This window comes from Python bivittatus, unplaced genomic scaffold (genome assembly GCF_059951505.1).
Source record: "Python bivittatus isolate LINGU-HERP-01145 unplaced genomic scaffold, Pbiv_v1 ctg000170_np1212, whole genome shotgun sequence".
In the NCBI taxonomy this organism is placed as follows: domain Eukaryota; kingdom Metazoa; phylum Chordata; class Lepidosauria; order Squamata; family Pythonidae; genus Python; species Python bivittatus.
The window spans coordinates 176,366-201,562 of record NW_028277039.1 but is presented as its reverse complement, the minus strand read 5'-3'; the positions used below and the strand labels follow the sequence as shown (position 1 = coordinate 201,562).

The following is a 25,197-nucleotide window of genomic DNA, read 5'->3' as shown; positions in this document are numbered from 1 at the left end:
CACCCAATGCAGTTCCTGCAGCAAAGGTGTTACACGTGCCATCCTTGGGGCACCCAGGATTGTCTGTGCGGCTGCTTTTTGAACCAGCTGTAGCTTCCAGATACTCTTCAAGGGTAGCCCCACGTAGAACACATTGCAATAGTCTAAACAAAGGATGACCAGGGCGTGAGTGACAGATTAGAGTGCCTCCTGATTCAGGAAAGAGTGTAACCAGTGCACCACACTGAGCAAAGGCCCTCCTAACCATCACTGCCACCTGCTCCTCGGGCAGGAGTCATGAGTCCAAGAGGACCCTCAGATTATGCACGGGGTCTGTCTGGGGCAGTGCCACCCCATCCAGAACCAAAGATGGCAAATCCTTGGATACAGAAGGGCCTCCAATCCATAGCCACTCTGTCTTACCAGGGTTCAGTTGAACCCTAAAAAGATACTTTGGACCTTGCCATTGCTTTGGAACAGCTGGTATGCGGGCCATTATAAGTAACCCTTTGCCATGGTAAGATCACTTCCTGGTCCAGATACAAATGACTACTACCCTTGTTGTGCCAAACCTACTTGAATGATCCACCTAATAGATAACTAATAGATAACTAATAGATTAGTGCCTATTAGATAACTATTAGTGCCTAATAGATAACTTTCAGGGGGTGCTTGGGGAGTTTCCTGACAATCTGGCAGATTAATCTGTTGAAGGCTTGGTTCATCACTGCTCCTGTGGGACCTCTTTTCACTGGCAGATCCTGATGGCTCCTTGGTTTACTATCACCACAAAATAAGCCTGTATTCAGTCAGATTCACTTTTTGACTGATGCTCTAGACATCACTTCTCTCACTTCATTATTTCTATAATGAATTTTATAATTTCTATAATAATAAACTCCATTATTTCTTCTCTTTTATTGCATCAGCAAATTGTTATTCCACAAGCATGTTTTGGGTAGTGAATTTCCTGAAAGAACCAACATCCACATCCTCCACCTGGCCACTGTTATCAATTAGCACATTTCACTGACAAAGTCACCCAGATTCTCTCGTAGGTCCAGAATGATGACTGGGGCATTGTCTTGCTTAATTACCTGGGATTCCTTTTGACCTGGGGCCTGCCATGAAGTGGATAGGGTGCTCTTCACATTGTTACTCTATCTGGTCCCAGTGCCTGGAGGCTGCAAAGGTCTGGATGTGAAATATCAGGTTTAAGCTGAATCCCTAGAAAGACAGAGTTTGTCCATCAGGGTTCTTTCTCTGTTCCAGGGGTGTCTCTTGACAGGGTGACGCTATCTCTGACAAACAGATTCACGACTTGAGGGTTCTCCTGGACTTATGCTCTTTGTAGCCAGGAAGACCTTTTCCCAGCTTTGGCTGGTCTGCTGCCTGTGACCCTACCTGGAGTGGGAGGATTTTGCTACAGTGACTCATGCCCTCATTACCACCCACTTAGACTACTGCCACATACTGTATGTGGGGCTGTCTTGTGGCAGCTTGATCACTGGCAGGACAGTTCACCAGTAAAGAATTACATCTACAGGCAGTAGATGTTTAGCAACCATCTGAAGTTGTGACGATGCTGAAAAAGTAACTTCATGACTGGTCCTTGTACTTATGACTGTTGCAGTGTCCCACAATCACATGATCACCATTTGTGTGCTTCACAGCTGGCTTCCAATAACCAGAGTTAATGGAGAAGTTGGCTGTAAAATCGCAAGTCACAGTCATGTGGTGTCTCACTTAACAACCGCATTGCTTAGCGACAGAGTTGCTGGTCCCAATTGTGGTGTTACTACCTGCACAGTAAAGTCACTTCAATGACTGCCAGCAGGTAGTCCCAGGCAGGTTTTTAGGCCCAGTTCAAACTGCTGGTCATTACCTCAGTGCAACACTGGGCTATATCAGATAAAGTGTTGCCAGAACAGAATCTGCCCATCTATTCCAGTCATCAGGACTGGACTTGCTGAAAGTTTCCTCCCTCAAAAGGTCCATGGGGTACAGGTGAGATGACAGGCCTTCTTGGTTAATAGTCCCACCTTAGGAATCTCCCCCTGAAGTACATGCAGCCCCCTCCTTGCTGCAATTTTGGAGACAGGTTAAAGTTGTTATTTTGGTCCCACCTGACGGTTTGCAGGTGCTTATCCTGGGCTTTATTTGGAGTTTTATGTGGTTATTTTTTGGGTTTAATACCATTCTGGAATTAGTCATTATGTTTTTGTTTTGCTTGATGCTATAAGCACTGTGAAATAAATAACTTTCAGCACTTCAAGGAAGGATTGAATGTACAAACCTTACATGTTAGAGTAGAGATCTTAGCTTGCAAAGAATAGCATGCTTTGGGCACATGGGGCAGAATGTTCCAAAACTGACTAATAACTGTTCTCAATGTTAGCAATGTACAGGTACAATTAATGCTGGTATCTTAGTCTAAACCTTCTCTATCTTACTAAAAAGCATTATGTGAAAGCCTCAGTGGACCACAACCGTGATAGGCATCAATGGTTAGTATCTTCAACAAGACGGCCCTAAAATATGAGCTGAAGTACTTCTGTTAAAGAAGAGTCAAAATATTTCCAAGCCAATGTATGGGAAAAGTACTTGGTTGAAGTTTGGTTGAAGTCACTGTTGCTAAAAGGGGATGCTACCAGTTACTAAATCTAAAGCTTCATATACTTTCTCCAACAAATATAGTAAATGTGGACTGAACGTTCTATGTTCTTTGTTTAACCAGAACCTCTTTATCTATTAATAAGACTTAAATGAAGTTCTAATCTCACTGTTAGGTCACAGTACTGGAAGATTACAGAGAGTTCAAAGAATCACAAACTTTCTCACACCACTTTAGATCTGAATGTAGATTTTACCATAAAGCTAGTTTTCTTTTTTTAGGAAATTTATAATGTCAAAGAAAAACAAATGTAGCAATATTTGGAGTACTATCATCAAGCATGGTATTGTTCCACAGAGAATAAAGGGTCCTACAACTCTGGCAACTGTAAGAGTTAGACACAGAATATTACCAAAAACAAAAACAAAAAAACCAATTGCATAAGTATGTATACTGAACTTACCTATTTTCATGTTTTTAAAGATTCCAGTTCAGTAATCTTAACTTTCATCTTAACTGGCAGAAAGCATAAAGAAGCCTAGAATTATTCAACATGCTTAGAAATACTATGATGAAAAAGATTCAGCAACATTTCTTAAAAGAGAAACTTCAGGGAACATGTAACACTCCTTATGTTGAGTTGGACCCTGGCCCTCTAGCTCAGTCTATGTTGACTAGCAGCTGCTCTCCAGACTTTTAAAAAAAAGATTTTTTCCAGCCCTATCTGGAGCTGGTAGGGATTCAAATTGAGATTTTTTGTATGCAAAGCATATCAGAACATTGAAAAAGATGCTACTAATCCTTAGTCCTATCCTGTAGTCAAAAAACCAGACACCAATGGGTGTTTCTTTCACAGTATAAATATTTATAAATGACATATTCAGAACACTGAATTCCCACACAAAGTATTTCAAAAGTCCATCTTCAAATTGAACAGGCAAAACAAAAAAAAACTAATGACACTAAGTTGCTGCCTATGAGAGAAGAAATTCTATTTACATTAGTAAGTACCTACAGATATCAGCCTGATTTACTGATATTTATAATTATCTTCATCACCAACACCACAACCTAATCTTCATATCGCATTTGCAATTAGGTTGGTCTGCTGTTTTTTTACCTGCTCCAAATGACATCACAAGTGAGAAATAATTGAAAGATTGTGAACCACAAGTAACCTTCCTATGAGATGACCCAAGTTACCTGCCTTTGAAAAGTAGATTCTTATCAATGCCAAAATCATTCATGCCTAACAAAGAAAGGGATTTGGGTTAAAATTACAATAGGAACATTGCTAAAATACCTTGGATGTAAAGACACTGGATTAAACCTATACAATAAAAAATTATAAGGAAATGTAACACTGCAACAAAAATTTTCACAGTAATTCTATCATGATACCTCAATCACATCTTGTAATTGTGTAGCTCCTACACTTTGCACCAACTGAACTTTTGGAAACTCTGGAAAAATCTGTGTAGAGAATATTATAGTAGTCTAACCCTGCTGAAACTAAGGAATGTGCAACTGTTGCCAGGGGTAGTCACAGTTAGCACATTAAACAAAGTAGTGAAAATGCATTCCTTGTCAGCACCTAGAAATCTAGTGATGCTGGTAATCAAAGTACATTCCCAGACTGTGGACCTGCTTGTTCAGGGGAAATGTGACAGCATTCAGAATAGGCTAGATCACAATTATGAAGCCTGGTTCCCCAACAACTAACAACTTCTATCTTGCCTGGCTCTAATCATAGCTTGGGTAGCCTCATCCAGATCATTACTGAATTTAGGCTATAATAAGGGAATCCACTGTCTCCTTGCAGTTGGACAGCAAGAAACATTAGTACTAGTTGTCATAAACATACTTACAGGCACCTCATTCCAAAGTTGCACATGACATCTCGCAACAGTTTCATTAAGAAATAAGTTGGAACCTAACAGCTCATTACTGACAATCCTGACAATGATGTAAGAACATAGGTATCCATTAATTGGAAGAAAAGCAGGGTTGAAGTTATGCTAGATCAGGCAAAAGATACTAAAATAAATTCTACAAATAAGTCAATACTACCACCATATTTACAGACAAAATTGCAAGACTTATTATCAAAGTAAAGAAATGATAAGTACAGTTCCTGATTCACAACTTAGTCATTTACATAAACTCTAGATTAAAAAGTGCACTCTTTATGCTAAAATCCTAAAACGTAGAGGTCTCATCCAATGAAGAAAGTTATAGGACAAAATCAGCACATTCACCGGCACAAGTACATCAATCACCATTTGCGAAAGTTCCTTGGTGAACTCAACTACTCCCAAACCTAGAAAATAAATGAAGTTTGTACACCCCAGAATAAAGTAGCACGCAATGAACTGCTGAACTTCCCGGCACATCTTACTATTGTCCCGCAGGAACCGTCCGGAAGGAAGATTCCTTCCCCGCCACGAAAGCGGCCCCACCAACCCCGGACAGCAGCTTCCAGCCGCACGAGGGGCCCGTCTTAGCGGGCGTTCCCGAGCCCGTCCGCGCGGCACCTTCAGGCCTCCAGGCAGGAGGCCTGTTCGGACCTGAGGCAGAAGACCGCCGGCCTCCGAAAGGGGCCGGCCGAGGCAGGAGCTGAGCCCAAAAGAGCCGCGAACCGGCCACGTGCTGCCGAGAGAGAGGCAGCGGTGGGCCCGAGGCCTCGCGGGAAGGTGCGCCTGGCTCGGCCGGCCTCCACGCCGCCGCCGCGGGAGAAGAGGAGCGCTCCGACCGCCTGGCAGCTGCTCAGGATCCGAAAGAAGGGCCGCCGCACAAGCCTCCCGGGGTCAGCTGCGTCGGGCGAAGCGCCCGGGATGGCCGGCTGACCACTCCCGCCGCTCCCCACCCCCAGCGCGCCCGGCCTGGAAATTCCGCCGCCCTCCGGCCTGGGGCGCAGGCGCGGGCCTCACCTCGGTTGGCTCCGGGGCGAGGGGTCTCGGGCCAGACCGGGCGCCGGACAAGCCGCTCGCGTTCTCGCTAGTCGCCTCTCGAGCTGGTCCCCAAACAAAATGGCGACCGGGGCCGCGCGCTCACGTCGCGGCCTTTCTCTTCCCGTCTTCCCCTGCGCAGGACGCAAGGCGAGGAGGCGGGACCTTGATCTGAGGCTCAATCCGCCTCCGCGGGGACAATTTTGACCAATCAGAGCCCCGTTCCGGCTCGCGCTCGAGTCCGCCTCCCCTCTTCTATCGAATCCCAAGAAGCGCACCCCCGACGTCGCCTTTGCACTTTCGTTGACGGAGGGACGCAAAGATGCCCAAACGAAGCTGCCGGGAGTGAATGGGGGGGCCAACTAAGCTCCGAAGGCCTTGCGGTGTCGGGGGCGGGCCGTGATTGGTTGTTGAAAGTATTGAGCCCGGCCAGGCCAATCGCAACGCGGAGCTGTGAAGCGATCGCGTCAGTCGGAAGGGCAGGAGCGCGTGCGTAACGGGCGGAGGCGGGGCGGGAGGCTGAGGGGCTCCTCCGGGAAAGGCGCCTGGTTTCGGCGGGCGGGGGGCCCTGCGGGGTACGGCGAAAGGGGCCGAGCGCTGCGGGGGGAGGGGGGACGGACAGATTCACAGCACGAGCCGAGGGCGGTTCGTCAGGGCTTTTTAATAAGTTCCCTCGCCGAAGGGTCCGGGCCGCCGCTCTCCTCCGGGCGCGGATCAGACGTAGCTGGTTCGCGAAAGGAAGCACTGGAACATCTTCAGGGCCTGGCCAGGCTTGTACTGCGGCACCATGTGTCCGGCGCCCTGGGGCGGAGAAGGCGAGAAAGACAAGGCGGGTGAGTGGGCGCCCCCGGAAAGGCGCGGGCTGCGGTGGCTGCGGACGGCCGGGCCAGCACCTTCGCCGCCAGCCGTATTTCAGCCTAGGGTGGCGAGTGGCAAGGAGGGGGCGTGCCCTTTTGCTGCAGGGGGACCGCTGGGAGGGTTTCCCGGCCTTGGCAACTCGAAGCGGTGCGGACTTCAGCTGTAGCAGCGGAAGGGCTAGGGGGGCGTCGAGGCCCCTCAGCCCACCTTCCTGTTCAAACCGCGGTGACCGGCTCTGCTTCTGACGGTTACGTCCCGTCGTGCCCTGTCCGTGACCTCCGGGTTTTCTCTGGGCCTGGATGGCTAAGCCCATTTTTTGTGTTGGCGTAGTGCTCTGAACCGAAGCCTAATCGTATGGACTGAGTTCACACAGCGTCGTGCTAAATGTTTGTTGTTTGGATTGAAAGTGTAGTGCAAACATTCCTTTTTCTATCAGTGTGGTAAAGTGACAGTTGCTGCTTTAGGGAGGATTACCATTTGCCAGAAAAAAGCCCCAACTATGAGCGGGTTTACATATTGTACTAACCCATATTTTATTGTGACTATTTCTTGAACAAACTGCCTTGGTTAGTTCCACACATCCCACTAAGTCAGAACCAAATAATCTGCTTAGTGCAGCATGAAAATCCAGCCCTTTGCTTCGTTTCTGGTGATCAGTTCTGGAGTGTTTTCCACAAGCTTTTCTGTAAAGCTGAGATGGGAGTTTTTTGGCCTTCCAGATGTTGCTAAACCACAGGGCTCAGCCTGTATAATTAACACGTAAGAGATGCTGCTGGTTCAGTAATAGTGGGAGAACCAAAATGTCTCCACTTTGCCATGGAGGATGGCAAAGGGATAGAAAATTACTTGTCTCGAGGGCACAAGGGCCATTTTAAAGAATAGTGGGTATTTTTTCCCCAGGATCAAAACATTTCCTATTTTCATAAATAAGAAAGATGCAGAATTTTTTTTAAAAAAGAACACCAATCATGTATATATATATATAATGCCTTAGTAAAATTGTCGTTGTTGTTGTTAGTTTCTGTGGATAGGAAAAAGAGAGGCTTCAGCTTTTTTTGATGTGAGCTTTAACAACCACTAGATGTGAAGTCTACTGACCTTTACAGTGAGGAATGTGATATTTTTGTATTCCTTGAAAAATCCAGCAACTTGATCATTGAAGTACCATGGCTGATACTCACTAAGCACCTGTGTGATGAAAGGGCAAAAGGATCAGTTGGGGGAGAAACATTGCTGCCATCAGCTTAACTGGAGATCTCCAACCTTTTGAGCCAATGAACCATTAATCAGAAAACACTCATGAGGTTGTTCTCTGCCACTCCTTTTAGCCTCCCAGGATACCTCCTTCCGCATTCATTTTTGCACAGACCAGCCTCCTGCCTTTGTTTCCTCAGAATGTCTATGTGGGTATAGGCATTCTGGGAAATAAATGTGAGGTTGGAAACACAGCATATTGGATATGTGACATACCACAAATTAGAATACTGGAATTGGAAAATGCCATTGGGTCCAACCACCCACTAAAGCAGGAATCTACTTTAAAGAAGATAAACTACTAAGATAGGACTACTCTTATATTGTATTTTAAATTAATTTTATCTTTCCTGTAAACCACCCAGAGTCACTTTTTAACAAGATGGGTGGTGACAAATTTGATATATAAATAAATAAAAATAAAATAAATGTTCTGAAATGTCTAGGCTTAACAAAAGCCAAAGAAGTCAAAGGCAAAATTCTAAAGTAAGGTAAAAATTATGAGCTTCTACCAGATTACAATTAATACAGAAAGCTAATTACAAAGCTCCTGTATATACTCAGGGTGACAAGGTCAGCCCCTTTCTTAAGCAGAACATGAACATAGCAGTTGACTACTGTAGATTACAGTAAAAAAGACGTTTGGGGGTAACAAAAATAAGCAAGGATTTCCTTGATTGGCTGGTGTGGGTCTTCTGGGCTGTGTGGCCGTGTTCTGGAAGTTTTGTTTCCTAACGTTTTGCCAGCACCTGTGACCGGTATCTTCAGAGTGCAGGAGCACAGACAGGAGCAGTTCTCTCTGTGCCCAGGGTGATGTGACCCTTTTGTGGGTATTTTTAGAGATCTGAGGGGGGGGGGAAAGGGGGGGATTGGGGTTGTGTGGGGGGGGGTTGGGTTACTGAGTGGCTGCTTGTTTTGGTGTCAGAATATGTGTGTATCTTCCTGGGGATTAGGCAGGGTTTTTTCTTCTATTGAATTGTTAACGAGGGGCTGCTGGGGTGATTAGCAAGTTCATTGTGTGAACTGTTCACATGTCCTGGTGGTTGAGCTGAGTTAGTTGACCTTTTGCAGGCTGTATTTTTCAGGATTGGTAGCCAGGTTTTGTTGATTTTTAGACACTCCTCTTTTTTATTGAAACTGTGCTGGTGTTTGTGAATCTCAATGGCTTCCCAGTATAGCCTGGTATAGTGGCTGTTGGTGTTGTCCAGTATCTCTGTGTTTTCAAATAGGATTTTGTGTCCAGTGTGCTTGAGAGCATGTTCAGCTACTGCAGATTTTTCTGGTTGCTGTAGTCTGCAGTGTCTTTCATGTTCTCCAGGATAAAAGAAACAAAACTTCCAGAACACGGCCACACAGCCCGGAAGACCCACACCAGCCATTGTATGCCGGCTGTGAAAGCCTTCGACAATACATTTCCTTGATTGTTCCTCTCATTGGTTCTGCTGTGTTTTATCCTGCTGGGAAGATGTAGGCTCTTGCATTCTGTCTGAATCCTACAGGTTAGTGATATCACTGAAAGTAGTGAGGGAGGTAGTATATGCTCTTTCAAGTCTATCTTGATTCCTAGTGACTGTCTGGATGTGTCCCTGAAGCTTTCTTGGCAACATTTTGGGAAGTAGTTTGCCACTGCCTTCTTCCTAGGGCTGGGGGGGAGGGACTGACCCAAAGCCAGCCAGTTGGCTTCATGCCTTAGGCAGGACTAGAACTCAGGGTCTCCCAGTTTCTAATTCAGTGCCTTTAACCACTGTACTAAACTGGCTCTCATCATAAAAGGTAAACTTAATAAACCTTACTTACCATTTTGGAACTTAAGACTCCTTTTCTAGACACCATTATCAGGTTTGGTTTTCCTCACACATAAATGTTTGATTAAATGCAGGCCGTAGTGAATAAACTGAGGATTCCCAGAATTATCCCTCTTTTCCTCCATTGTCTCCCAATAACCCAAGGAAAGCACTCACTCTCCCATCAAACCAGAAAGAGAACAAGATGTAATATTTTCCATGCCCATGGCCAGTGTTTGGGAACTTATCCCTTGCCTGCTTTCTGCGACAGAATAATTGAAGGGTCTGAAAAGCATCAGATTTTGTTGCAAGTCTCTCACTCCTAAATCAGAGCTTTATGCCCAGATGAAACAAACATTTTCCTCAGGTACTTACAGGTTGATTTAAAGCCTCAACAAATTGTTCACCCCCCAAAAAGTTGCATGCCATGTCCACATCGCCATTATAAACCAGAGCATGAAGTTTTTGTGTCAACAAAAACTTGTAGAAGGGAGTCATATCCATATATTGTCTTTGGTAGGTGGCAGATATCTGTGAACTGTAACAGAAGGGGAGAAGATCACGCAAGGGCCTAACCACATGAGTCCTTCATCCCGTCTTTCTTCCCACCATTAAAAAAAGGTTATGCATGCATGACCCAAATATGAGTTACAAGGAAGTTCCCAGTTGCCATTCCAGTAAAGGAACTCCTTTCCTACTCATACTGCCCAACAGAAGTTTGAGTGTAAGTAGATTCATCTAGGCATCAAGTTGGCCCAAGAAAAATAATACACACTCCTCAAGTATCAGAGGAGGTAAAATAGTACAGTTAGTACTATTGACTGGGATATAATATTCAGGCAAAGAGGCTTCATAAATTAACTTAGTCACATCTAAGAAGTGTGATTTGAATGTAAACATTTGAAATTCCATTAACAAGGTTGGTTGGGCATATGGGACTTGCAGTCCAACACATCTGGAAGGCAGTATTTTTAAGGCAAAAGGCCCATACTTCAGTGACCAGTCAACCCTCCAATGGAAGGGGGCAACAGGAAGCACCACTTCATATGACTGATTAACCCCTAATCAGACTAATTCTAGTTATGAATGAACATGAAGTTTAGTATTTGGAAAGGTTTATGATACATCCTTCTCTGGTAGCACCTTTACACAAAATTACAATTCCATCTCTCTAACTTAAGCCTTTGGTTGCTCTAAGTGCCCAGTAGCAAGTCCTCTATCCCTGTACCATCTTTGAATGTTCAAGAGCAGAACCAGTCACCTGCAAAGCTCCCAATTGGGCAGAGTGCTGGGGATATGAAGAGCCTGCCGGACCTCATCTCGATTCAGCCAGACATACATTGCAGTGGCATTTATACATTTAGGCACTCCTGGGATAGAGCCGATTTTCTTAAAATGAAAGCAAAAGCATATCAGGATGCAGGTGAGAAAAAATTGATTCAGAGCTTTTAAAGGTTCGAATCTTACCATTGGGGTCATCTGATTCATTAGTTTGTTTAGCATTGAAAATTTCAGTGCTAAGCAGCAATGCTTACAAACCAGTTTATGCTACTGGGGATTTTAGGAGAAACACATTTGCTATTCTTGTTTTGAGTAAGACTTTGTTCTGAGCAAGCCAACACCTCTCAAACTCAGAAAAGAAGGATTAAACCACTGAAAGGTGGTTGTTAGAAAGGCAGTAGGGGAAGCAAAATGGGAATTTAAAAAGTAGAGGTGGACCCAATCCTTGCAAGAGGCGATTCTTCAGAAAGGGATTGCCATTCCAATCCATCCAGCGCCTGTCTCACTGAACCAACAACATGACATGCAAATAATACTCTTTTGTGAGTTTGAACCATAGTGACAGTTATTTCTCTCTAAAAATATTTTAAGGGTGGAGTGCCATAAGAAAAGAACGTCACAGGCACCAGAAATAAGCTGGCTGTTTACCTCTAGAGCCTGTTTCTTAATCCTAGACTGCATTCATATGAAACAGATTTGTGCTCTTGGTTTCATATGTTACAGATCCCAAAAGCCTCAGTGGCGGGGTTTTGTTTTGTTTTTAGATTTTTTTATCCCACCTTTATTATTTTTTTATAAATAACTCAAGGCGGCAAACACACCTTCCTCCTCCTACTTTCCCCCCAGCAACCACCCTGTGAAGTAAGTCTGAAGGGCTGAGAGGGAGGGGCTGGCCCAAAGTCACCCAGCCAACTTTCATGCCTCAGGTGGGACTAGAACTCACCGTCTCCTGCTTTCTAGCCTGGGGCCTTCACCACAAGACCAAACTGGCTCTCTGGGTTTGCACAGCGTGCTACATTCTAAACTCAAAACAATTGTTTGTTCACATAGTTTTTTGTCATGTTTATACAACATGCCAGCTTAAAGTCTGGGTTCCTACAACACAATTAAACAATTTTGTGCAACCCCAGTTTAGCCTAGTGTTTTGTTTTTCTGTGAAAAGGACTTCTGTTTTGATCTCTTTAACTTATATAGGATTCAGAAAACTTTTGTCAAGGCCATATTAACATTGTTCTTCATTGAAGTAAATTATCCCCCAAATAAAGTAAAGGTATGGAGGAGACTCTCTGGTCTCATTCATCTCTGAGGGCAACACGTGGAGCGTGAAGTCTCTCAGGAGAGGTAGAAGACTGGAGCTCCCTGTGGAGGATCAGTTGGAGATGCAGCTTTATGGGCAATAGGCGCTATGGATGAAGCGGATTTATACAAAAGAGGGATGTTTAATGAGTGATTTTCAAGGTAAAGCAATTACATGTGATTGAAATGATTACTTGCTTGCTGAGCTGGAAGCTACTTTCTACCAATATTTTCTTTTAGAAAATAGAAGCTTTAGTTTATCATTATCTTCCCTCACTCTGCCAGAGTTTAACAGGAAAATGGCTGGACTTTTGCCATGCAACTTTCTTTTCAAACTGAAGGATGGGAGTGGTAGGGCTGTGGAACCAAACAGTTCAGAAAACATGTGATGTGAACCCAGACATTGTGGGGTTATAAACCACGAAGTATAGTTTGGAATGTTCTGCAAATCCACTATGACTATGGCTTAGTGCTATATCTGAATTCATCTTATATATGCAATCATTTAAGAATTTCTTATTTTGTAAATCTGCCTAATTCTACATTTATTTATTTATTTATTATTCAAATTTATATAGGTAAGCTTTCACGGCATTACAACATAAAATCATGCCAAAAGCAGTACTTTTGCTTTTGCACATCAACTCACTTACATCCCATTTTCATGTTTCAGTGAAACACCAGAATTAGACAGTTCTATCACCTTTCTGCCTATGGGATTATGGATTACCACTAAACCTTACAGGGCATTCTTTCCTTATTCCTTATTGTAATCTGACTATCTGCAGTCTGTTCTTTACTGCTCCAAACTGAAAGACCACGGAGCTGGTGCCAGAAGGGTGATGATGTGTTGGTAGCCACTGAGCAAAGGCACTGACCAAACCTGTGGCTACTTGCTAAATTTAAATGATGGGGTGAATCCCTGCAAAAACAGCCTCAAGGCAGATAGCCATGCAACTCACCGGTACCGGGACATTGAACTGATAATGGCGGAAGAGGTTGGACAGGTCAGCTTCGTAGCGACTTTGATAGTCTGCACCTCCCCAGCAAGAAGCATAAAGGTTGTACATGTTGAGGCCAATTCCATAAATAAGTCTGTAGGCTTCTGATATCTTGGAGATAGGAGTAGGGAGAAAGAAAAAAACACAAGTCATCTCAGTGTACATGTATAACAGCACTGGACTATACAGGCCAGAGGTATACAGTGTGCTGGGCTGATGGAGCTGACACTTAACAGTGGGGCAGAGGCCTGTGGCCCAGTGGAGCTGTCAGGCCCAGTGAAGACTGCATCAGCAGAAGAGCCAGTTCCAAGATTGCAGTCAGGGGTAGAGGGCTGGCACTGTGGACTGCAGGAACAGCAGGTATGACAGTTGGATGGACACATGCTGCCTTTGGTTTCTGCCACTGCCACCCCCAGACATTTGGCCTGTGAGGTTATAGCTGCCCTGGACCTTCTGGATTGTGCTGGTCAATGTGGAGGTCCCAGAGTAGTATCTCTTGGGCTTTGCCCCCCAAAAGCTTTTAGGGATGTGATTTGTACCCATTCATTGGGGTGGGGGTGGGACCCGGGTATTCTTTCCCCACAGGGACTTGGCCCCCTCTGATGCTACTGAGTGCTTGAGCAGGTGCAGCCAGGGGATGGTTGAGTTTCCTGCGGGGTGAGGTTGGCTGTTAGGGCATTGGGTTTATGTGTAGAGGGTGGAGGAGATGTGTGTGTGTGTGTGTCTGTGTGCGCCTTTGCCTGGGAGGGAAGGGTGGGAGAGGGAAGGGAGGAGCTGAGAGGGCAAGCAGGAGCATCACAATGGCCTCTGCTTAAAAGCAGTCCCGGTGTCAAGCCTTAGTTTTTATCCCCTGATCCTTGGTGGCTCTGACTTCTAGCTGCTGGTTTTGAATGCCATGTTGGCATGTAATAATGCTGCCCTCATTCATTATTTTTTCATGGATGAGGGTGCTGACCAAGACTGAGTTGGGTCCAGAGGAGAGTGCTCCCCTCTCAAAACTCTGGGTTTTGGATTTTGCAGCAGCCAAGAATTGGGCGGGGGGGGGGGGGGAATGACTGTTGTCACCTGTTAGTCATTACAGGCTTTCAGAGGCTGCACTCTGCAGTTAACCAGATGTGAGGCACTCTAGTTGAAGTTGGACTTAAGGGAACAGTTGGGATTGCTGCTGATGTACTGTCCTCCCTGTCCAGCATCATCCCTGCCTGAGCTGCTGAATTCCATTTTTGGGCTAGTGATATAGTCTCTGAGGCTATTAGTGCTTGGGCCTTTAAACTGCCACTTAGTGGTATTGAATCCAGGATGGTTCAGATGTTTGTGGCCTCCACAGCAACGTGTCCCAAGTCATCAATGGCCCGACACATACCAACAGCCGCACACTAGATCTGTTTTTTGTCTTGGATAGTTACGATTGTGGAGGACATTAGCATCAGTCCCTTGGGGCTCTGATTGCCATTTGGCTCACTGGTGTCACTCCTTCCTGCAGGGAGATAGGGCCTATTTGGTTAGGGTGGCTGGGACCTTGGTCTGTATTGCTGCCTTTCCCTGTGTACCAATACCAGGGTGCACCTTAGTTTATTGAGAAGTTCTGGGAGATGAAGCACCAGAATAGGTGCCTAGAGCATCATTGGAGGAAAACTCAAAGCAAGTCTGATCAAACACAGGTGAGAGCCCAAATTAGGGATTATGTCATGGTGAAGAAAGGGAGGGAGGGAGGGAGGGAGGGGAGGGGGGGAGGGAGGGAGGAAGAGAGAGAGAGAGAGAGAGAGAGAGAGAGAAAGAAAGAAAGAGAAAGAAAGAAAAAGAAAGAAAGAAAGAAAGAAAGAAAGAAAGAAAGAAAGAAAGAAAGAAAGAAAAAGACCTGGCTCTGCCAACTGACATGGGGCGAAAAAAAGGGCAACCAACCCTGGGGGTGGCTGGCACCTTGAAGATGCTCCCATATGTTAACATCTTGGAAGATATTATTTGTGTATATGTTTGGTTTTTGTTCTATTTTTATTGTATGTTATATTGTTTTTATTGTATTTTAATATTTATTGCTATTTTATTGTGAACCGCCCAGATGGGCGGTATCTAAATTTTACTTTTATATGTATATGTACACACATATATGTATATATATACATACACAAACAAACAAGGAGGGTAAAACAATATTGCCCGTATTGTGTCTGCCGATAGCTATCCAGGGGCCCTGTTTAGGGTGACACGATCCCTGGTGGACAGGGAGGCCCCCAGAATCATCTAAAGGGCCACTATGGGGACTATTCAGCCTATCTGGTAGATAGTCATTCAGATCTGCTCTGACTAGACAGGCCTGGCCAAGGTGCCTGGGGCCTAGCCTTGTGTTGTGATCTGGGATAGGTTTGAACCAGTGACTCCTGAGGAAGTGGACAGGGTTCTCTTGCCTATCAGTTCAACCACCTCTTTATTGGACCTGGGCCCACTTGGGTCATGAAAGCGGCCAGAGTGGTGACATGCTGTTGGGTCCATCCTGTGCTGATGGCCTCTTTGAGGGAGGGGGTGATACCTCCTGCCTTAGAGGTGGTGGAGTGCTCCCTTCTCAAGAGGCCATTCTTGAACCCAAACCTACCGAATGACTGGGGATGTTAGGGCCACCTAAATTCAAGGTGCTGGTTATGATTTTTAAAGCCCTACATGGCATAGGCCCTGGTTATTTGAGGGACTGCCTGTCTCCCATGATATCAGCTCAGCCAGTTCAATCCAACAGGGTTGGCACGTTCCAGGTCCTCTCAATTAAATGTTGCCATCTATCAGGACCCAGAAAGTGTGCACCTGCCCTCTGGAATGAGGTTCGCCCTTATATCCGTATGGCTCCCATCCTGATGACATTCGGGAAAGCCTTGAAGACCTGGTTGATCTCCTAGGCTTTGGGTTAGTGCAGCTGGAGCCCCTTGCCTGAGGGTGTGGGTGTTGCTAACTGGACACACCATCAATCCTCGTTCTTTATTTCTTTTTTATTTTATATTCATTTATATATAATTATTGTATTGCATTTTCTGTTCTGTTTGGCTTTAATTGTACACCACCCACAGTCAGTTCAGAGTCAGGAGGTGCTTAAATTGGACAAATTAAATTGGACAAGATAAGATGGCATAGAGAATAGAGAGAGAACCTTGACAGAAATATGCAAGAGTCATAACAGATAGCCCTGATTCACAAGTATCAGAGGTAGGGGAGGGACAGCAAGATTCTGTTACTATATTATTCTAGATTTCCTGTGGAGTTATTTTCTGGTTAGGTCTACCCAGTGGGGCAGACAGATGGCTTTTCTTTTTCAGAGCCATATTCTAGGGAAGTCTTGCTAAGATTAATCAAAATACCACAATCCTACAGTCAGACAGACATCTGGCATTTTATGAAAGATGCCTCTGAAGGCGTAGACTAGATTCCTACATTTTACCAAGCCCCAATGTGGTGTACTTAACATGTGAACCCAACGATAATACTCATTTTATGATTTAGTAGTATGTGCAAATACCAAACCAATGGTTCAAAGCAAAGTGTATGTATATAGTCTGCCTCTGAGCTGAACTTCTAGCTGTGCCCCATTTTGTTCTGTTTTACACACTCCTTTCTTCTGCCTGCTTCATGCAAACTAACTTATTGCTAGCCCCAAATTTGTACAGAAGGAAAGAGCAAATGCATTACAGATTGTATGACTTTTCCCGATGCTGCATTTCTCATCTCTTACCGTACAATTAAGAACTGGTCACCAAGAAAACTCACAGATTCCAAAATTGGGGAGCAGCATTTCATGAGCCTTTACCGATTGTGTTGATTAGATTTATATCCTGCCCTTACTTCAGAAGCTCAGGGTGGCAGACATAGTCCTTCCTTCTCCTGTTTTTCCCTCACTGACCAAGCTGGGAGAGAATGGCTGGCCCAGTGAACTATAGCTGAGGGTGGAGTAGACCCTCCTAGTAGTAGACCCATTCCTAGTCCAGCACCATAACCACCACATCACATTACTGACCCTGTTGCTTATTTATTTTCTCCCAAGGATGCCAGGCTACATCAGAACAAAACAGTATTCCCCTTTGTGGCAAAGAAGAAGTGGGCTGTTCTTGATATTCACACTTCAAGAATTAACAATGTAAAGATGAATTAAACGTAGTCACTTACTGCTGCAATGCAGTCATTGTTGTCATTGTTGTAGTAATTGCAATTTCCTCCAGTGCAGCAGCTTTCCGTAAGAGACGACCACAGGCTACAGACCAGAAAAATGGAGAGAAGACATCAGGCAGATGGGACCAAGAAAGTATAGAACTCAAGGATGAGGGATCTTCCACTCCTGTCCCCCTACCAAAAATACCCATGTCGTTCAAAGGAAATTCTACTACTTCCTAGCCATTCCTCCTGGTGTTTCTAAATGACTGGAACTTTTGTCTGAGAAGGCATTAACGCTAAAGGTAGGATAGGAAGCATTGGTTTAATCTGCAGAAACATTAAGATGCCTGGCTGAGGTGGTCAACTTCTGTCCCAGAAAAAAGCGATGTTGGAGGTTTCAAGTATTGTAGTGTTGTGGGCTATCTGGAAATGAGGGGCCAGTTTATTTATTTATTAAATTTGTATGCTGCCCATCTCCCCCAATGGGTGACTCTGGGCGGCTCACAATTAAAACCAAAAACCCATGAACAATTAAAAAATAACACATAGATAATTAAAATTAATCCATTAAAAATACAAACTGTAAAACAAACCCTATACATAAATAAAACATCCAAGATGACAGGGGGGCGGAGTTGAGTGATTACGTTATGGTGCTTGGTCACCATTTTATGTTTTGGATTTATAGACTGTACATGTTTTAATGCTATATGGGGAGGGGGTGTTGGTTTATTGTTTCCATGCTGTACACCACCCAGAGTCACATTGTTTGTGTTTGGCAGCCTTATAAATCTAGTTAGTAAATAAGTAAATGAATATTTGCCTTTCTCCTCCTATCGTCCTGACAGAAAGCACAATTATTTGGGAATATATACCATTCTGTTATAGAAAGGGATGCCATGTTATAAAAAAAAAAATGCATCTGCAATCACACTAGTACCTGACTGCCATCACTTGTTTTATAAACAAGACTAAAGGTACTGCAGTGAGACTGCTCTGGTCTCCTGGATGTTCTCTGGATGACCACATTGTGGGTCGGGTCCTGCTGACAACCTCCCAAGCCTGCAGGCCTTTTGCCTCTAGATGCAAGTGGGCTTCAGGGGCCAAATTATGCCTCATATAGGTCTACCAGTAGCCTTCTCCATACTCACTCATCCCCCAGCACTCCGTGAAAGTAGGCAAATTCCATCAGTGTCAGATCATTGAGGGAATAGCTGGACAGGCCGTTGCCAACCCCAAATCCCTAAGAAGTCAGAGGGCAAAAAGTTATCCTGAGGAAGCAGGCGAAGGGCAGAAAAAACTATTGCTAGAACTGGGATGGACACCAAGACCAAGTCTGCCTGCTTGAAAGCACAGAGCCCTTCAGCCTTTCTGCTGTGGCTGCCATTTAATGGGCTTTATTTTGTGAAGGACTCTGTGCTCCAAGACAAATTTCCCAAAATGTGATGGCCAGTCAGTAGCTTAGTAGAACAGATTCCATGTCATGAAGCAAATGAGATCTTCCTAGACTCACTTTGGCTGTTTGCTTGTGACTTAGAAATACAATCTAAGCATTTATGTCATTTTAATGAATTTCTTTGCAATTTGAACCAGTCCTGGGGGAAAGGAGGTGAGAGGCTACCTTCAGAGACAGCCATCAAAAGGGGATTAAAACTGGAGCCTTGTTCACAGTTCTATCTTCCAGGGTGGCTTCTTACACTCATAAAAGGGGCCCTCAAGAGTTGTTCTCATCCATTTGTGGAACTAACTAAGGAAAGTAGGTCGGCATCCCAAGTGTTGCGTTTTCTGAGTAGAGACTTTCAGGAGAATGTTGTCTGTTGAGATGCATTTCCTAATCAGGGCAGATCTTGTCCCTAGTTACTAGTGAGAAGAGTTTCTTGGACTGCAGTTATGTTTACCTTCAGATTGATGGCTGCTGATCCCTCCGCGATCTTGGCAGCAAGAGTGGGGACGTAGACTCCAGCATAGCTTTCCCCAAAAATATAAAAATTGTTGTTGGCAAAATCTGGAAATTTGGCAAAGAAGCTCTGGAGGGCCTGGTAGTTCTCTTCAGCAACCTGAAAGGGAAAGAAAAATCCACAGCCCAAAAAGCTGGCTTGAGAAGGGGCCACAAAGCTTAGTACAAGGCAAGGGAGAACAAGCAGACAAGGTTTACTGCTTGGGGGAGGCAGGCAGGGCTAGATCCCCAGGCCACATCTGCTCCTACCTACCAGGAGAGCCACATGCAGACTGGCTGGGCTGATGCCAGGCCAAACCCATCCTCTGCACTGCTACCTCCAAACAAGTGAAGAGGCTGCCTGTCCTCTCCTCATCAGCTGATCCTTCGTATTACAGCCTTAAATTGGCTCCATGTGCAGAAAGAATCAAAAGGTGGCTCACCTGGCTATCGTTGATGGAATTTCCATAAGCCACGGCATAGGAGTAGCCCACTCCACCTGGAGATTCCACATAAAGCATGTTGGCCACTTTGTTCCAGCTGTCAGGGTTCAAGTAGAGCGTGCCATCATCATGCAGCTATAAAAAAGAGGCAAAGTAAGGTGCACTAACCCTAACCAGTCATTCATCAGGCTTTGCACAGCGGGGGTTGCTCCACCCACCCAGGACAGCACGTTCTTCCTAGGGCCAGCCTAGGGAACGCATTGTAAGTGTTGTTACCAGTTGTACAACTTCCTTTGAAAACTGTTCTCGTGACTGGGAGAATGCACTTAGCAGCTGGGGAATGAGGTACTCTAGAACAAAGCATCAGCCATTCCCCCCACCCCCCACAGGAGTCCCTGAGGGGTGAGTGATGAGAGAAATCTGTTGTGGAGAAATGGCCCTAAACGGGAAGGGTTAGTGTGAAAGGAGGAGGATGTCCATGAGGGAGAGTCAGCCTACAGGGGCACCGGCAAAGGGCAAGATGGTGGGACAGGGAAAGGCCCAGGGGGCACAGCTGCCCCGGTCCCCTTGCAGCTTCTCACAGGTTTCTTTCTGGCTCTGGCTCTTCAAAACTGGTTGTCACCTGGTAAAGTGGGAGTAGCTGCCAAGGTCCTGCCCTGCCTTGCCTAGCCTTCTAGGGAGAGGCCCTCCTGGCTCTGCCCCCCACATGCCCAGATGAGCCCTGTGGGAAGGGGGGCTGGCTGGCTTGTGGCTTGCTCTGGGTAGGGAGAGCCCAATGCTTAGGTTTCCTTCAATAAACTCTGGTTCAGTTCACCATAGGATGCTGTATTGTGTGAAGTCAGGCCATGCAGCCTAAGGGAGAAAGTATAATGGTATGTGGGAATGACCTTGGGAGATAGGCAAAAAGATGCAGCCCAGGGAACAGTCAGATAAAAGGTAACTTAGCCCGCAAGAAGAATGTGGGTGGTGCAAGAGGCTCAGAAGAGACCCTCCCTAGTTTCATGGGCTGTAAAGGAGACAAGGAGAGATATGTATTTTCAGACTTGTAAGATTCTGTTAATGTAACCTTACAATAAAGTAGAATTAGCTCATTTGGCTGTGTTTCCTGTCTGGTCTACCTTGTAAGGCTGACAGAAAGCCAGAACTAGGGCCTTACAGTACTTTCAAAGGCAGGGCCCAGAGCTGCAGTGTGTGAAGCCCAAGGACAGAATCCGGACCTGCAGATGTGATGCCCTCCCACCCCAGCACAACGGTGAGATCCCCCTTCTCTCTAGAGCGCAGTCCAGCATGCTTCTCTGCAAGCCCCTCATGGTCTCCTAGCCAGACTCACGTGGAAAGGTCCGTTCTCAGCCAGGAATCCCTCCATCGAGCTGCAGCCAGGTCCCCCATTTAGCCAGAGCACCACAGGATCAGCAGCTGGGTTGCCCTGAGACTCCACAAACCTGAAGGAGCAGGAAATGGAGGGCTGTCCTAAAGAAAGCCTATCCAAATGGCTTCAGAGGAACAGCAGGACATTGGGAGAATTCATGTTAAGTACAGTCAGGTCCAGAAATATTGGGACATCGACACAATTCTAACATCTTTGGCTCTGTACACCACCACAATGGATTTGGAATGAAACAAACACAATGTGCTTTAACTGCAGACTGTCAGCCTTAATTTGAGAGTATGTACATCCAACTCAGGTGAACGGTGTAGGAATTACAACAGTTTGCATATGTGCCTCCCACTTGTTAAGGGACCAAAAGTAATGGGACAGAATAATAATCATAAATCAAACTTTCCCTTTTTAATACTTGGTTGCAAATCCATTGCAGTCAATCACAGCCTGAAGCCTGGAACGCATAGACATCACCAGACGCTGGGTTTCATCCCTGGTGGTGCTCTGCCAGGCCTCTACTGCAACTGTCTTCAGTTCCTGCTTGTTCTTGGGGCATTTTCCCTTCAGTTTTGTCTTCAGCAAGTGAAATGCATGCTCAATGGGATTCAGGTCAGGTGATTGACTTGGCCATTGCATAACATTCCACTTCTGTCCCTTCAAAAACTCTTTGGTTGCTTTTGCAGTATGCTTTGGGTCATTGTCCATCTGTACTGTGAAGCGCCGTCCAATGAGTTCTGCACCATTTGGCTGAATGTGAGCAGATAATATTGCCCGAAACACTGCAGAATTCATCCTGCTGCTTTTGTCAGCAGTCACATCATCAATAAATACAAGAGAACCAGTTCCATTGGCAGCCATACATGCCCACGCCATGACACTACCACCACCATGCTTCACTGATGAGGTGGTATGCTTAGGATCATGAGCAGTTCCTTTCCTTCTCCATACTCTTCTCTTCCCATCATTCTGGTACAAGTTGATCTTGGTCTCATCTGTCCACAGGATGTTGTTCCAGAACTGTGAAGGCTTTTTTTAGATGTCGTTTGGCAAACTCTAATCTGGCCTTCCTGTTTTTGAGGCTCACCAATGGTTTACATCTTGTGGTGAACCCTCTGTATTCACTCTGGTGAAGTCTTCTTTTGATTGTTGACTTTGACACACATACACCTACCTCCTGGAGAGTGTTCTTGATCTGGCCAACTGCTCTGAAGGGTGTTTTCTTCACCAGGGAAAGGATTCTTCGGTCATCCACCACATTTGTTTTCCGTTGTCTCCCGGGTCTTTTGGTGTTGCTGAGCTCACCGGTGCGTTCCTTCTTTTTGAGAATGTTCCAAACAGTTGTTTTGGCCATGCCTAATGTTCTTGCTATCTCTCTGATGGGTTTGTTTTGTTTCTTCAGCCTAATGATGGCTTGCTTCACTGATAGTGACAGCTCTTTGGATCTCATCTTGAGAGTTGACAGCAACAGATTCCAAATGCAAATAGCACACTTGAACTGAACTCTGGGCCTTTTATCTGCACATTGTAATTGGGGTACTGAGGGAATATCACACACCTGGCCATGGAACAGCTGAGAAGCCAATTGTCTCATTACTTTTGGTCCCTTAACAAGTGGGAGGCACATATGCAAACTGTTGTAATTCCTACACCGTTCACCTGAGTTGGATGTACATACCCTCAAATTAAAGCTGACAGTCTGCAGTTAAAGCACATTGTGTTTGTTTCATTCCAAATCCATTGTGGTGGTGTATAGAGCCAAAGATGTTAGAATTGTGTCGATGTCCCAATATTTCTGGACCTGACTGTATGTCTGGATGGAACACAGGAGGAGCATTTAGTTAACATGTGAGCAGGAATCCAAGGGAGAAAAACAGACAGGCAAATCCTGATGCTCCAACTATTTCTCCCCTTCCCATCCTGTTTGGCTTCTCTTTTGATATTGTTTGAGTACAATTGATCTTGGAAGGGTCTGTGTTCTTATAGGCTAGTTACAAATGAGCAAATGCAGACGATCAGTAATTACACACACACAACCCGCTCTTCCCAGGCGGTTCTGCTCAGCATCTTTTAGGAAAGGAATTCCAAATATTCCAATTGATCCCTGTTCCTCCCCTGGTACCCTTCTTGTACCAGGACCATATCTGGAAGGAAGGCTGCTATACTGCCCTGACACTCATGGCTTTTCTCATGCTGACCATATCAGAAAATAGACTTTCAACATATAATTGGCTAGTACAGCTCTTGAGTGATAATTTTTCAGCTCTAATTTATCTGCAGTTCTAAGAGTGATGAGATTTCTTTTAAAAATAAAGAGGCATACAGTAAAGAGCCAGCAACTTACAGAAGAAGGTCTCTGTTTAGGAAGAAAGAGCTGAGCTGAGCTGGAGTCTGTTCTTCTCCAGCACCCCTCTTCTCGTACTTACCAGTAGTGGAAATACTGGCCAGAGCCTGCTTGGAGATATCCTGACCATTGTTGGAAGGCTGGTGTTTCAGACAATCCTGGGAGAGAAGAGATGAGATCTGGTGCGTACTGCCCTGAGCAGAGTCCAAGGATGGCGCAGAAGACGGCCCACCAGCTGCCCACCATCCTGAAGCTATGGCGCAGGCTAGACTCCGAGCCATCTTATATCATGTTCCTCCTGTTTGCTCACTTAATTTGAAAAAAAAGCCCAATCCTTTGTCAATAATGGAAAGCAAAACATGCTTGCAGCTTGTTTTGAAGGAGGCCTGGAATGTCACCTTCGTCTTGTTTGCCTAACAAAACCCAAGTTCTGACTGACCAGTTTTTAAAAAGAAATCAGACAAATTTTAGGCATGAAAGTGTCAGGAATCTGCAGCAATTAAAATCTTCAAATATAGTATTTCTGAAAGTCACAAATATTAATAAAAAATAATCATACCCCATATAAAACATCTAAACTTGAGACCTCCTAATTTACCTTAATTTGGCCGGAACAGTTGCTAAAACATACATATTTCCAAGGATTAGTTTTCCATTTGTGACCATTCCTGTTTTCCTCTAAGTATGTATGCTTAAAAAATTATAAAAGAGAGTGCTTGAAGAGATGAGATACAAAAGGCTAAATGAGCATATAGTATTGATCCGATTTCTACCCTAATGACCCTGATCCAGTCCTGGTAGCCAGGTCGCTGGTGACCTTGGTCTCAAGTTGTTGCTGATAAATGCCAGGTTTGTCTGCAGTAAGGCCACATTCACACGCAACCTAGTTGTGGATGAACAGGTAGCCCTGGTGTGTATTGCATATTACTGAAATGTGATCAAGTGTAGCTTGAAGATGTAGCCCTGTCAGAAGTCTGCGCTCTTGGTTTCGGGTCCTTGAGCTTGATGCCAAGCTGGGGAAAGCTGTGTATGACACTGATCTTACAAGACACCTTATTTGTGACCAGAAGCTCTGCTCTAGAGATGATGGTACAAATGCCTGCACGTTAAAGTGACAAGCTGTGTATCCTTCTGGCGTACCAGTTACCCTGCTGCCCAGTTGGTTTCTTCTCCCAAGTTCCTTGAACTAATTTCTGGGCTGGTGCTGGAGTCCCTTTTGATGTTGGGTAACATTTGCTGGCTCTGGAAGTTGGGTCAGAAAAGAGTTGGAAATTTATGAATTATATGGAAATCATAGGCTTGTCCCAAGTTATTTCTGATCTGATATAGGCAGGTGGACATACACCTGACCTTACAGTATTTTCATCCCTGAACTTTGTGATCTGGATATGGAGAGCTCCAATTGAGACTTCTTAAAGTAGTCCACCCCAGGGGTTGGTGGATCCTGGAGGTTTCTGGAAGACACATGGGAGTTTCCCAGTGACCTAATAGGTAGTTCTGCTGATTGCCTAGTTACCACCTGGCAACAGGCAGGGACTCAGGCTCTTTATTCTTTATTTTCTTATGGATGTTTCAGTCAATACAATTGTTTTAATTTTGTAAACTGCTGAGACTTGTTGACATGTGACAGTTTATACAATAAACAAATAAATGTTCATCTATAAAAAGTGGGCTGGGAAGCATCCCCAACGTGAAGCTTTGCCATAAGGCATCTCAGGTAAGTGAATCAAGTTTTCACCTGATCACCACCGTGTTGCTCTGAATCAAATATTTCCTCTCCCATCAGCCCCCAGTATAGGTAGACCTCGCTTAGCGACTGCCCTGTTTAATGACCATTTGAAGTTAGGACAGCGCTGAAAAAGTAACTTTTATGACAGATCCTCGCGTTTATGACCATTGCAGTGTTCCCACGGTCACTTCATCAAGAATCAGACTCTTTGCAACCAGTGGGCA

At 45.0% G+C, this 25,197-nt stretch overlaps 2 protein-coding genes across 7 annotated transcripts in view; both read right to left on the bottom strand.

Moving 5' to 3' along the window:
• CNOT1 (CCR4-NOT transcription complex subunit 1) overlaps positions 1 to 5,663 on the bottom strand; it is a 123,933-nt gene extending 118,270 nt beyond the window's left edge. For 4 of the 6 annotated variants that reach the window (XM_088135406.1, XM_088135410.1, XM_088135409.1 and 1 more), the window contains exon 1: positions 5,524 to 5,663. The gene's annotated coding sequence lies outside the window, so the exon portion shown is untranslated. Of the gene's footprint in view, positions 1 to 1,076; positions 1,207 to 3,056; positions 3,075 to 5,523 lie in introns of those variants that run through there. The other 2 variants (XM_088135407.1, XM_088135408.1) reach the window with 2 other exon arrangements.
• Positions 5,664 to 6,183: 520 nt separating this feature from the next.
• On the bottom strand, positions 6,184 to 23,490 carry LOC112541987 (lysosomal protective protein-like). The gene is made up of 11 exons (XM_025173602.2): positions 23,327 to 23,490; positions 20,853 to 20,964; positions 19,523 to 19,657; positions 19,042 to 19,200; positions 18,295 to 18,386; positions 17,159 to 17,243; positions 12,977 to 13,126; positions 10,699 to 10,826; positions 9,813 to 9,975; positions 7,498 to 7,587; positions 6,184 to 6,342 (listed from the first exon to the last, which is right to left on the bottom strand). Exons 1-11 carry the CDS (start codon positions 23,488 to 23,490, stop codon positions 6,256 to 6,258), a joined length of 1,365 nt encoding a protein of 454 aa, XP_025029370.1. The 3' UTR covers positions 6,184 to 6,255.
• Positions 23,491 to 25,197: the final 1,707 nt, after the last annotated feature.

Bases quoted from the DNA above. Each gene is read 5' to 3' on its own strand.
- LOC112541987 (XM_025173602.2), bottom strand. From the start codon at position 23,490: ATGGTGGGCAGCTGGTGGGCCGTCTTCTGCGCCATCCTTGGACTCTGC. The intron at 18,387-19,041 runs GTAAACATAACT...CTGACTTCTTAG, and splicing joins CAGCAGCCATCAATCTGAAG to GGATTTGGGGTTGGCAACGG. The intron at 10,827-12,976 runs GTGAGTTGCATG...TTTCATTTTAAG, and splicing joins AGTTCAATGTCCCGGTACCG to AAAATCGGCTCTATCCCAGG.